The sequence below is a fragment of the Xenia sp. Carnegie-2017 genome, unplaced genomic scaffold (genome assembly GCF_021976095.1).
Source record: "Xenia sp. Carnegie-2017 unplaced genomic scaffold, XeniaSp_v1 HiC_scaffold_19, whole genome shotgun sequence".
NCBI lineage: Eukaryota > Metazoa > Cnidaria > Anthozoa > Malacalcyonacea > Xeniidae > Xenia > Xenia sp. Carnegie-2017.
Genome location: NW_025813481.1, coordinates 1,214,704 through 1,226,449, shown reverse-complemented (window position 1 = coordinate 1,226,449; position 11,746 = coordinate 1,214,704). Strand labels below are relative to the sequence as shown.

Genomic DNA, 11,746 nt, shown 5'->3' with positions numbered 1-11,746 from the left:
ATTTGCCATAGTGACGCGTCTTTCTCCTTCGCCAGGGGGGTGGTGTGCAAAGTTACATCAAAGCTTGAAAATTGAATCATAACTAAGTACTGTCCTGTCATAAATTCTCTCTACTCTTAAATAAGTGTAAAAAATGCATATTTGGAGAGTTGAAACATGCTATAAACACCAAATTTTGTTCATTTTATGACAATAATTCCAATAATGTATATACTTCCAATTCTTCAAAGAAGGAGGGGGGGGGGTTGAATATGAACTGGAAATTTATGAGTTTATTTTTAGGGCCGGTTGACCAGTCATAACAAGTAGGATGAAATAATAATAACAAATCCTAAAGGAACATTCTCACGATGTTCTCTTCGTTGCAAGGTTTCTTCCAACGACATCGCCGTAAAATTCTTTACACCGGCATTGTTTTAGGTGGTGGCTTTGTTCTGGGTAAAATCGCTCAATGGAAACTCAACAATTGGTACGAAACGCAACAGGTGGAACTCCTGGCACAATCGAAGAAACAGCTTCATTTCGACGGCAATCAAAAAACGTGCGCCATCACGTTGTATAGCTTGCTGCCAAATCTACGCGATGCGATCTTTGAACTCGCAGATTCTCAATCCATCACGGAGAAGTTAAAGACAAAGCCTGTCGATAAACTGGTCCTTTGGGAAGAGTTAAAAATTCTCAGTTTCACACGGACTATTGCCTCCGTGTATGCTTCTTCGTTGCTGGCCTTGTTTTTGAGAGTTCAGCTGAATCTACTAGGGGGATATATGTTTGTGGATGTCGAAGCCACCAGTACGGTACTTAATGGTGTTGGTGGAACCTCAGTAGGGGCAGAAGTTGCTCGAATGAGCGATCCAATCCAAAAGAAATATCTTGGAATTGTGAGATATTTTCTCGACACAGGTGTTAAGGAGCTTGTTGACGTTATAAAACAAGTAGTTGAAGGTGAGTTTAAAACTGCAGTATCGATTTCATTGAATTACCGATGTCATTTGCTTTTGTCACATTGATATACAGAAGTGCTGGGGAATGTTTCTTTAAAACAAAAGCTCAGTTATCACGATGTACAACGCATGCTTGGTCAAATACGACAATGTTTGAAACTTACCTCTCATCAACCAGTGGAAAATGGAAATAATACCATTGTGAAGATATCATCTATTGTCATCGACCAGGAGAATACTTTGATGGACAAAGATAGCTTCTTTCAACAGTTAGTGAATGAAACATCAGATATTTTGGATAGTGAGGATTTCGGCATTGTATACAATGCCTGTCTTGATGTTGGATTTTCGTTCATCATGAAGAGACTTTTGTCTTCATTCATTATTGATCAACAAGGTGAAAAGAGTAGTTTCCATTACTAAACTCAACTCAACTGTACATGTACTTTAAACTCCCGGCTGCATTCTCTTTGAACTAGTTTTTTTTCAGTGAAGGTCTCCTAACATTCCTTTGGCAAAAGGCTTCTCAAAATGGACTTTTCTATTTTGATGGGCCATGTCAGACTTTTTTGTTAATTTCTCCCTTTTTTGCACTCCATCCAGGCAAGGCTAAAAGCACCGTGCACTCCTCTAACATAATCTTAAAATTTTCTTTTCTTTTGAAAACAGATACACCTACTGATATGATATGGTCCATGGAAGATGATATCTGCTCAATGCATCTCCCTCTTGCCAAGATCTGCCCGATCATTAATGGTAGAGCAGAAGAAATTCTCGCAGAGGAGAAAAACAACTGTCTCCAAGACATGGATGCTCTAGAATGTGTTAAAGATTTTGCAGCAAACATTTACGAGGCATTCAGTTGTAGACCTAAAGCAGGATAGAGTATTCATAAATTATCATAAATTACCATAAATTATCTCAATCCACATAAACCACCCCAATTCTTATAAGCCATGTCTTCTATTGTGAGCATTATTTCTGAAGATTAAGATACAATGCAGCCAGGGGCCTGATCACATGAAGCCAATTGCTGTGGCCCCAAGACTTGATGACCAAGAGTAGTCTCCAAAGTCTGTACTATGAAGAATGCTTTGTTCTGGAAACAAAGTCTCTCCAGTCAGCACGAAGGGAGACTTTGCTTTCCTGCATTAAGCCCCAAAATTTAATAAATGCAACTGTAAATTGGAGCTAACTAAAGCATAAATACCGCCTTATGGAAGTCACCAAGAAGGAAGTTCAGATGTTTTTAGCGAAGACACCCTGCTCAGTCTTTGTCCTTTTTATTATCAATGTCTCTCGCACGTTACTCGTTCAATCAATTTCGCATTGTATTTAAAAATAATTGATAATATATTAAACACTTATATAGTAATCAGGATTCTATCTTGTTCGTACGGCAGAGAAAAAGGTAGATTTTGTCATATCTGCCTCGTAAGTAGTAAGCACGACGGATGTCGACTTTTTACAATTTCTACACCTTCTTCTGAAGTGATCTTATGTTGAATCTTGAGTTCTTGTATACTTTAATCCAGTTTCTTCATTATGAGTGACTTGGTGTCAAAAGTTGAGTTCTTATATACTCCAGTTTAGTGTCTTCATTATGAGTGATCGGATGTTGAAACTGAGTCCTTATATACTCCAGTTTAGTGTCTTCATCAGGAGTTGAAACGTTGAAACTTGAGTCCTGACGTTGAAACTTGATTCTGACGTTGAAAGTCGAGTCCTTATATACTCTAGTCTATTGTCTTCATCAGGAGTGATCTGACGTTTAATCTTGTGTCCTTATGTACTCCAATCTAATCTCTTCATCAGGAGTGATCTGATGTTCAAACTCGAGTCTTATATACTCCAGTCTAGTATCTTCATGAGCAATGATCTGATGTTAAACTTGATATACTTCTCGGTGTTTTTCATCTACCTTAATGTCTACATTTATGTCTAACTTTGTGACTATCTTTAAGATAACCTTTATGACTACCTTTGTGTCTACCTTTCGTCTATTTTCTTTTCCACCTCAATGGTTTTCTTTATCTACCTTTATGTCTACCTTTATGTTTGTTCGAGAGTGACGTAATGTTGAAATTGGAGTCCGACAAAACGTCAGTTTAGATTTTTCAACAGGAGCAGTAGCGTAGTCAGTCCGTTTATTTATTCATGCTGTGATAATTTTTGTGTTAACTCACTGCAAAAACAATACATTTCTACAGAATTGAAAGTTGACAATGAAATTTACAAAAGCATGACAGAAACTGGCAGCACTACTATTCGGGAGTAATCTCAGCAGTGACCTCCAATATTCTGCTTCCACTGTCGACAAACAATACTGAAAAAGCAACATTTTCCAAACATATATTCATCACGATAATGGCACAACATCTGAATTCACGAAAACTTTAACATTTTCTGACGACACTGAAACAATTGAAAAAACTATCGTCTTTAATATTTCTGTAATTTTTATAAAATTTACTATTTTACAATTGACTTAATTAGAATTTCTCAAAAACAAAAGTAAATCGAACAAAGTAAATGGTTTGAACCCGGGAGTATCGTTACATGTTTGTAAATGTAGATCGTCCAGGTTGGTATAGTCCTGAGAAGGACTGTTTTTGTTGTTGTTGACCGACTACTAGACCAATCATCTTACAATCCTACATCACACAAAGCTACCACAATCAGAACATTAACAAGACGTGCACAAATCATATGTGATTCATCGGACGCTCTACACAACGAAAACTACTATCTCAAACGTGTTTTAGATAAAAACAACTGTAACTCTGACTTCATCAAACGCAACACTTACAAACCCAAAGAACCCAACGAAACGAACAACTCAGTGACAACAGCAACGATACCTTACATCAAAGGTACGTCTGAGACTATCTCACGTATCTTACGACCATACAACAAACGTGTCGCACATAAACCAATCACAACGTTACTACAAGTACTAACGAACATAAAGGACAAAGAACAACTCAACGAACGACAAGGTGCAGTTTACAAAATAAACTGCTCCGACTGCCACGCTTCCTATTTCGGGGAAACTGGCAGGAACTTAAACATAAGACTTACTGAACACAAACGAGCTACAAAGAAACAAGACAAAACTAATCACATTGCAGAACATCACCGAATCACAAAGCACAACATTGACATAGACTCGGCAAAATGCATTGCTTACAGTACTGACTATAGACAACGGCTTACATTAGAAAGTTGATATACTAACTTGGAACAAACCCCCCTGAACAGATCACAGCAATTACCGGCACCTTACAAAAGACTTATTCACAATACAAACAAACGATCAACTAACAACATTACACTTCACACTAATTCACAATGACAATACACAATTGACACCCACACATTACAACTAAAAACATCACACCTAAATCACACATTACAACTAAAAATAAAAATATTTCACTTCACACTAATTCACAATGACAATACACGTTTCCTGTACACACAATACAATGACGCAAGAACAAATACGGTTAACCTGACGTTTACTCCTCATTTGACTCTGAAGAAGACTATTGCTAAGGTTGTCGAAACGTCAGTCAACAACAACAAAAACAGTCCTTCTCAGGACTATGCCAACCTGGACGATCTACATTTACAAACAAGTAAATCGAACCTCGGGACAAGTCCTCTGTGTCCAGAACCAACTAATTTCTAATTTACAGTTGATAACATTCATTAAAGTCTATATAAGTTTAATTGCTTCACAGAGCCGTACATAATCCAAGCTGATTAATCGTCTTGCGATAAGTTGCACTTATCTCTATGTAATCAGTTTTAGGGAACACATGTCAATCGACACAAAATTATTTGTCATCGGTGTTTTAAACATATCTTTAAACCAGAGATGGTACATGCTAGGCATTTCAAGATCGAATCACCAAAATAATTATGAAAGACGATTGGTAAGTCATAAAATTCTTGGCCATACATCGACCAAATGGGTCATCAGAGCAAGCAATACATGATGGCCCATTGATAATTTTGACGTATTATCAACTCCCCCTATAGGGATCAATAGATCAAAACGTTACCGTGTCTCCTTTGGAGATCAAAGGTCTATTTACTACCAGTCTTACCAATCGAATGATAGTAGACAGTTCGGTTGATCACTACAACTTTAACTTGTCATCTGATGAGCTCCCCTTCCCAAGACAACAATCGAAGTCAACCGTGCACGATGGTAAGCTGTAATGAAACTATAGCCCAACCACCTGTCAAGAACACATTAAGAAGTCAGCAGCAAGAAATGATCTGCATCTTTGCATTCAAGTTGAATATTAGTTTTTGAAGCATGAGTACAGCTGTTCATGCTTGAACTCTTCACTTTAACGATACAAGTGTAAAACTTTCTCAGATTTACTGTCACGTGTTAATATGCGAGCTCTTCACGTGTTAATGTCTGAAGTCTTCACTTTAACGATACAAGTGTAAAACTTTCTCATAGTCTTACTGTCACGTGTTAATGTGTGAACTCTTCACGTGTTCATGCTTGAACTCTTCACTTTAACGATACAAGTGTAAAACTTTCTCATAGTCTTACTGTCACGTGTTAATGTGTGAACTCTTCACGTGTTAATGCCTGAACTCTTCACTTTAACGATACAAGTGTAAAACTTTCTCATAGTCTTACCATGACTCGAAACACAAAATTTTGACATTTTATCAATAAGATAGTGAAGACTATTGGTTTATGGCGTATTTGTATTGACATTTCATCTATTTTATAGTGGAGACGATTTGTTGTAGACAATTTGTTATGATTCAAATGGAGAACGAGATACGTCAACGAGTATGACCCATTGAACTAAAATACATGGAAAGCTACCTGTAATACAAAACCTTAATAATTTATTATAGCCGTGATTTTACCCCAGACACGCGAGATTTTACCTCAGACACGCGAGATTTTACCTCAGACACGCGTATGTAATAAATCAATTTTCACTCCGCGAGAGAATCTCGAAACACCACACGCGTGTCTGGGGTAAAATCTCGCGTGTCTGGGTGTAGTCTCGAGTGTCTGGGGCAGGATTTGGCTTCAATTATTTGCTTCAGGTAACGTTCCATGTATTTTAGTTCAATGGTGTGACCTCAATTTTCTATGCACAATGTAATACCTGAGTAAGCCACATTCGCACAAGATGGCCAATCCAATGGAGGCAATATTCAGAAGGGTAGATTTATAATAATCACATAAGCGGTATGTCCCGACAGCGACGCCTAACATTATCATAATTACGACGAGAGCTTGACCATAATGCCTACGAACAGGTAAAGTGGTGTCAACAATACAATTCAAACATATTTTAAAATTGCCATAAAAAGAGCAAATACCATGGTGAATGGTCAAATACTAACGTAATAGTTCTTAAAAGAACTGTTTAAGCCAGGACACTAAACCTAAAATTCTAAAAGAACTGTTTTTATAAAGCTAAAAGAAACTATGCATTTCGGCAGGCTACTTATCACGTGTCAACGTCTGAGGGGCTGTTCATATGAGCCCGGCTAACCGGGATTTAGTGATGAATTAAATGATTTTGATGCATTGAAAGGGGGCAAAACTTTAAGCGTAAAAATTACAACTGTTTGCTAAGCGCCACAAGTCATTTCTGTTGAAATTCTCAAATTAGGCCAAACTGGCTGTTTCAATTTTAAATGTTTTGCGCTGTCATTAAATCAGTATATTGTGAAATTGCTCGAGAAGATTTATCTAATGATAAGTATAGAATCGTTTCCATTTGCCAAAATCATCTAACGCCTCACTGAATCCCGGTTAGCCGGGCTCATATGAACAGCCCCTAAGTCTCTGTTTTACTGTTTAAAAAACATATCAACTTGTAGCAAATCCAAACCTATCCTAGCCTCAACCTTCGACAACCTGCTTATCTACTAAAACCAAACCATATCAATAATCCTAACCATAACACTGTGTGACTTCATAGCTCAGTTGGTTAGAGCACTGTACCGGCATCGCAGAGGTCATGAGTTCGAATCCCGTTGAGTCACCTGAATTTTTCAGGTTCATGAGACAATTGCTTAACTTAAAGGAAGATCATATCTCCCTTTAATTTCAAACACCGCACTGCATATAACATTCTTTCACAGAAAATTTCTTGTTTTTAAATGACCAACAAACGGCGAATTTCTTTGAATATTTACTTGAATTTATCACTGAAAGGGGCAAATAAAGAAATTAAGAATGCCTAGTTGAAGCAGTGGACACGAGCCGCCGGGGGGAGTGGTCATTTTTAGTTTTTATCACAAATGACGTCATATCCGTGTATCTATAACTGTATAGACAGCGGTTAAATGTTATCTATTTGTTAAATAATACATATTGGACATAAGATCATTCATGGGGTTACGTGGAAACCGGAAATCGTTGTTAAAATATAAAACTCGTTAGTTTGTTTAATCTTACCTCAATGCAGAACGTGCAGAAGCGAATCCACGAGTTTTCTTGATCGTATACTAGAAAAAACAGATCTTTCAATCAACAAATTGACAGGTGTGTAGTTCGCGTGCCTACTTCTCGGGTGTAAGGTGAGCATGCGCATTAGCATATCTGATATGTGCTTTTGGGAAACTGTACTTTCAACAAAACCTCCCCATTAAAGACAACTAACTCTGGGTGAAGAGGGAAGGACCGAGTAAAAACATCCAACAAGCTGTAGCTTTTAGTGAAATCCGCTTCCAACAAGCGTCTGTAGTACCTTGGTTTTGCAAACTCTACAAGATGGAGCTTCACAGGAATCAAGGACAGCTGAATAAACATAAATACAAGAAAAAGTAAGAAAATTTACAATAAAAAAATCATTTTGTGGTCATTTCATGTTGTTCAACTGTGTCTTTCTGATTCAATAAAAAATCCTGTAACACGAACGTGCGCATTTAACAACTTCATAGAGAAAATTTTCTAAAGAGCAAATTGAGTTACCTCCATGAGCCAGCGCTTCAAACACTCCTGATGAGCAGCGGCAACGTCACCTTTGCATTGGCAAGGAAAAATCATAGGACCGGCATCCTTGCGGTTAACATCGTAGCATATCCAACAGTCCCGAGTCGATTCTAAAACAATGAAATCTCGTGAATACTGCTTAAGCAAAACCATCATATTCCTATAGTGTGAAAACACAGTACATGACATTGGGAAAACGCTAGTCTCGCTTTGTACACAAACCTCTGACAGACTGTCCAGAAATACTGTTGTAACTCTTGACAGCGTTAATGAAAACCGTCGTTTCCTCTTCGTCTGCTTCCTGAAAATGTAAAGAACTTCCAATTCAAAGATCACGATTTGTAAAACCTGAAATTATCTAACTGATTGTGAAATGAGAAAAGACGTTTGGCAACTCTCCCCCTCCCCCCCAAAAATGGGAACATTTTGCGTGAGATGATCGCCTGAAAAGCAACGCAGAACCAAATTTGCGGGCTGCACACACTATTGCATTATACACGAGTAAATTACCTCTTCAAATGTCTTTATAATTTTTCTTGGGTTCAATATCCACAGCTCTTTTGGTCTAAATAACACATAGCGCCAAAATCAACCAAACCTTGCAAAATATGACAGCTCGCATTGGGCGAATTTCAACATGTCAATCGGTTCTATTTCGTGTCTTGTCAAAAACCAATGCAATGTCTCTTCAAAGGACAGTGCAATGTCTCTTCAAAGAACAATACAATGTCCCCTCAAATAACAGTACAATCAATCATTTAGAACACAATCTACTAGATATCTAACTACAATGTCAAGGAGAGGCAAGGACGCCATCTTGAAAGGTGGCAAAAAGCAAAACTCAAATTAAAAATAAGTTAAAACAAAGTTTAAAAAACCCATCCTATCAAACATTTTAAAAATCAAACCTAGACTATGAACTTTGCGACTCTATATCAACTCAACAAAAGCAGATATTAGTCGTAAGTATCGTCAGTTTTGCCATCTTGAAAGGTGGCGGCTTGCCTCACTATTACTATACAATTTTTGCGAAGTCAGATATCTAGTAGATTGAGTTCTAGATCATTGAGTACAATATCTTCTCAAAAGACAATACTATGTGAATGCAGTGTCTTTTAAAGGACAATGCATTATCTTCTCAAAGAACAAACATTCACTCTCAATATAAGATTAAATAGGAGATCATCAGTGAATAGAATAGGTTGCATTAAAAATCACCATAGTCCATGCTCCATAGGCAAATACAGTAACTTAAATTATGAATGTCTCGTTAAACTGCACGAGCAAACCATATTACAGTCGCGTCAGTTTAAACTGCATCAAATTTCATCAAAACATGGTGAAATACAAACGTTTGAAAACAGTGTGAAACTGTTTATTCCCAACTTGCTCGTGTGCCTGTCACGGTATGTGTTTAAACCCTATTAATTACTTGACAATGACTTACTTGACACAATTCCAAAGTACACATGGGAACCATAAGGCAACGGCAAGTTCAGAAATTCTTGCCACAATTTCGAACGCATTCTTACTTTCAACACCCGTACTATAAAGGATAAGCAATCATCAGAGACATCAAAACTACAAAAGCCGTAAATCAAAACATGAGTTAAGGCGGTTCCATTCGGGGATGCCAGAATTTACTCCCCGAGTTCCAGCTTGTGAGCAACACCACAAAGCCAAGACATCATTTTCTCCCGTTACCTGTACTTCCACTTGCGTTGCAACAAGTTCCATAGAAGAAAAACAGCAGCGGAAAGCTATAGGAACGCGAGAATTGTTGAGTTAAAAAGAACAGAATGAAATGCAATTATCAATACATGCTTCAACTAGAAAATATGATGAAAATTTCAGCTTAACTCTAACATACTTTCTCTAGCGTGTGCGTATATCATTGAGCTATAATACATGGAACGCTACCTGTAATATAAAAGTCTAATAAATTCTTGGAGTCAAATTTTACACCCAGACACGCGTGTGTAGTCAATCAATTTTCAGAATTTCAAAACACTACACACGCGTGTCTGGGTGTAATCTCGCGTGTCTGGGTGTAAGATTTGGCTTCAAGAATTTGCTTTAGGTAGCGTTCCATGTATTTTAGTTCAATGGCGTATATAGTCAGTAGATTTTAGTCGCGCTACATTTCATTATTATGATTTATTATTTTTGCCGAGAGTGAATAGTTGCACTTGCACAAGAAGCGTAACTGGCTACGTAACACCACATGTTTTACAATGAATTCCATCTTCATGCACAGACAGGATTTCCAGAGAATAAAATCAACCAGACGTTTTTTAATGAAATTTTAAACTCAAAGCACCTGAAATATTGTTTGAGCAACCAAGCCGAATCTGGACATAATCAATTGAGACCAGTTGACCACGTACAGCTCAGATGCGAAGGCTCCTTGCACCTACCAATATCGTTGCGAAACAGATAGTTTACAAAAACACGAACAAAGACTTTGAAAGAGTGTGCTAAATTTATAGAAGAATTTCGTCTACAAAGATCGCAAATTCACAATTCAGACAAGAACATGGATTCGCGTGCATTTTAGAAAGAAAAATCCATGAAATCTTGAGTTTTCCAAACACTCAAAATATACCTTGCAAAATATTTCAATGCCATAGATAAGGAAAATATAAGAACAGCGAACATGAGAAAGACAAAATAACCGGAAAAGATATCTACGAGCAACATCTAATAAAATAAAAAAGATTCGTGAATTAAACGATAGTAGCTACAATATAGTACAACAAGGGATAATTTGGAGACAAAACAATCCATATGTTTTTCCATAATTTCCTAGAAGCACTATTGCTAATGCGCATTTAATATACACGACAAGTTTTTTTAAAATAGGCATGTTTCGACATCTCATGAGAATCCATATGCGCATGATCGGATGTATTTCTACGGACTGCAACATGCGTACGTGAATATAGCCTCCCACCCCTCCAAGTATTTTTTTGACTCTGAAGATGACTACCGCTAAGGTTGTCGAAACGTCAGTCAACAACAACAAAAACAGTCCTTCTCAGGACTATACCAACCTGGACGATCGACATTTACAAACATGTAACGATACCCCGGGTTCAAACCATTTACTTTATTGAAAGGAATATTGTGCGGAATGCGCGCTGAATTACAAGAATAAGCCTAACATAAGGCGAGATTTGAGGGGCGTAAGGCAACGTAAAAGATGTTCATTCGAGGAACACAACACCTGCAATCTTGAGTCTTTCACAGTATTCGTCGCAATAATTTGACCAAGGGTTACCGTAAACGTAACGATATTAAACACAACAAAAACTTGCGAGGATTTGTTGAGAAATTGGAATTTTTCCACAGTCCATCCTGAGACGTGGAACGCCTGAAAGGAAGAGATCTCGTGGTTAATCAAAAAACTAAAACAGGGCACGCGAAAGATACTTCACCGAGCTTTCTCTGCACGGTATCCAGGCTCACCGAGAACAAAGTGAAAATATTTAATATGATTGAAAAATGAAAATATTATTTCTTTCCTCGACCTTCCCATAGTTGCAAATGTTGACTTGGCGATTTTGTTGATTTTCAAAGAGAGCTTGCAACCCCAAAGGGGATACACCAATTTAACAGAAGCTTAAACTATTTGGTGGTCGACGGAAAACGCCACGCTGTCAGTCTAAATATAGTTCGGCTGTGTCATTAAAGGCGATCGTCATAGGGCTTGATTTTGTAACACTAGCCACGCAAACTGTGTAGAACTAACTAAAACATATAATCCATACGTCGGCCTTCGCAAAAAAACATTTTTAAAAAGGCG

At 37.6% G+C, this 11,746-nt stretch overlaps 2 protein-coding genes across 2 annotated transcripts; one reads left to right on the top strand and one right to left on the bottom strand.

Annotated features, from left to right (window-relative positions):
* Positions 1–295: 295 nt before the first annotated feature.
* Positions 296–2,319, top strand: LOC124438222 (peroxisomal biogenesis factor 3-like). The gene is made up of 3 exons (XM_046988239.1): positions 296–945; positions 1,018–1,341; positions 1,614–2,319. The coding sequence occupies exons 1-3, from the start codon at positions 351–353 to the stop codon at positions 1,826–1,828; spliced, it is 1,134 nt and encodes a 377-aa protein (XP_046844195.1). The 5' UTR covers positions 296–350; the 3' UTR covers positions 1,829–2,319.
* Positions 2,320–4,658: 2,339 nt separating this feature from the next.
* LOC124438229 lies at positions 4,659–11,197 on the bottom strand. The gene is made up of 12 exons (XM_046988245.1): positions 11,168–11,197; positions 10,547–10,641; positions 10,262–10,354; positions 9,646–9,701; positions 9,389–9,487; positions 8,452–8,506; positions 8,164–8,242; positions 7,921–8,051; positions 7,697–7,746; positions 7,405–7,454; positions 6,101–6,244; positions 4,659–5,194 (listed from the first exon to the last, which is right to left on the bottom strand). Exons 3-10 carry the CDS (start codon positions 10,298–10,300, stop codon positions 7,406–7,408), a joined length of 558 nt encoding a protein of 185 aa, XP_046844201.1. The 5' UTR covers positions 10,301–10,354; positions 10,547–10,641; positions 11,168–11,197; the 3' UTR covers positions 4,659–5,194; positions 6,101–6,244; position 7,405.
* Between the last annotated feature and the right edge of the window lie 549 nt (positions 11,198–11,746).

Excerpts from the sequence above, each read along its gene's own strand:
- LOC124438222 (XM_046988239.1), top strand. The coding sequence starts at position 351 with ATGTTCTCTTCGTTGCAAGGTTTCTTCCAACGACATCGCCGTAAAATT. Across the intron at positions 946-1,017 it reads TATAAAACAAGTAGTTGAAG|AAGTGCTGGGGAATGTTTCT; the intron begins GTGAGTTTAAAA and ends ATTGATATACAG. Across the intron at positions 1,342-1,613 it reads ATTCATTATTGATCAACAAG|ATACACCTACTGATATGATA; the intron begins GTGAAAAGAGTA and ends TTTTGAAAACAG.
- LOC124438229 (XM_046988245.1), bottom strand. The coding sequence starts at position 10,300 with ATGTCCAGATTCGGCTTGGTTGCTCAAACAATATTTCAG. Across the intron at positions 7,747-7,920 it reads TGAAGCGCTGGCTCATGGAG|CTGTCCTTGATTCCTGTGAA; the intron begins GTAACTCAATTT and ends ATGTTTATTCAG. Across the intron at positions 7,455-7,696 it reads GTAGAGTTTGCAAAACCAAG|TATACGATCAAGAAAACTCG; the intron begins GTACTACAGACG and ends TGTTTTTTCTAG.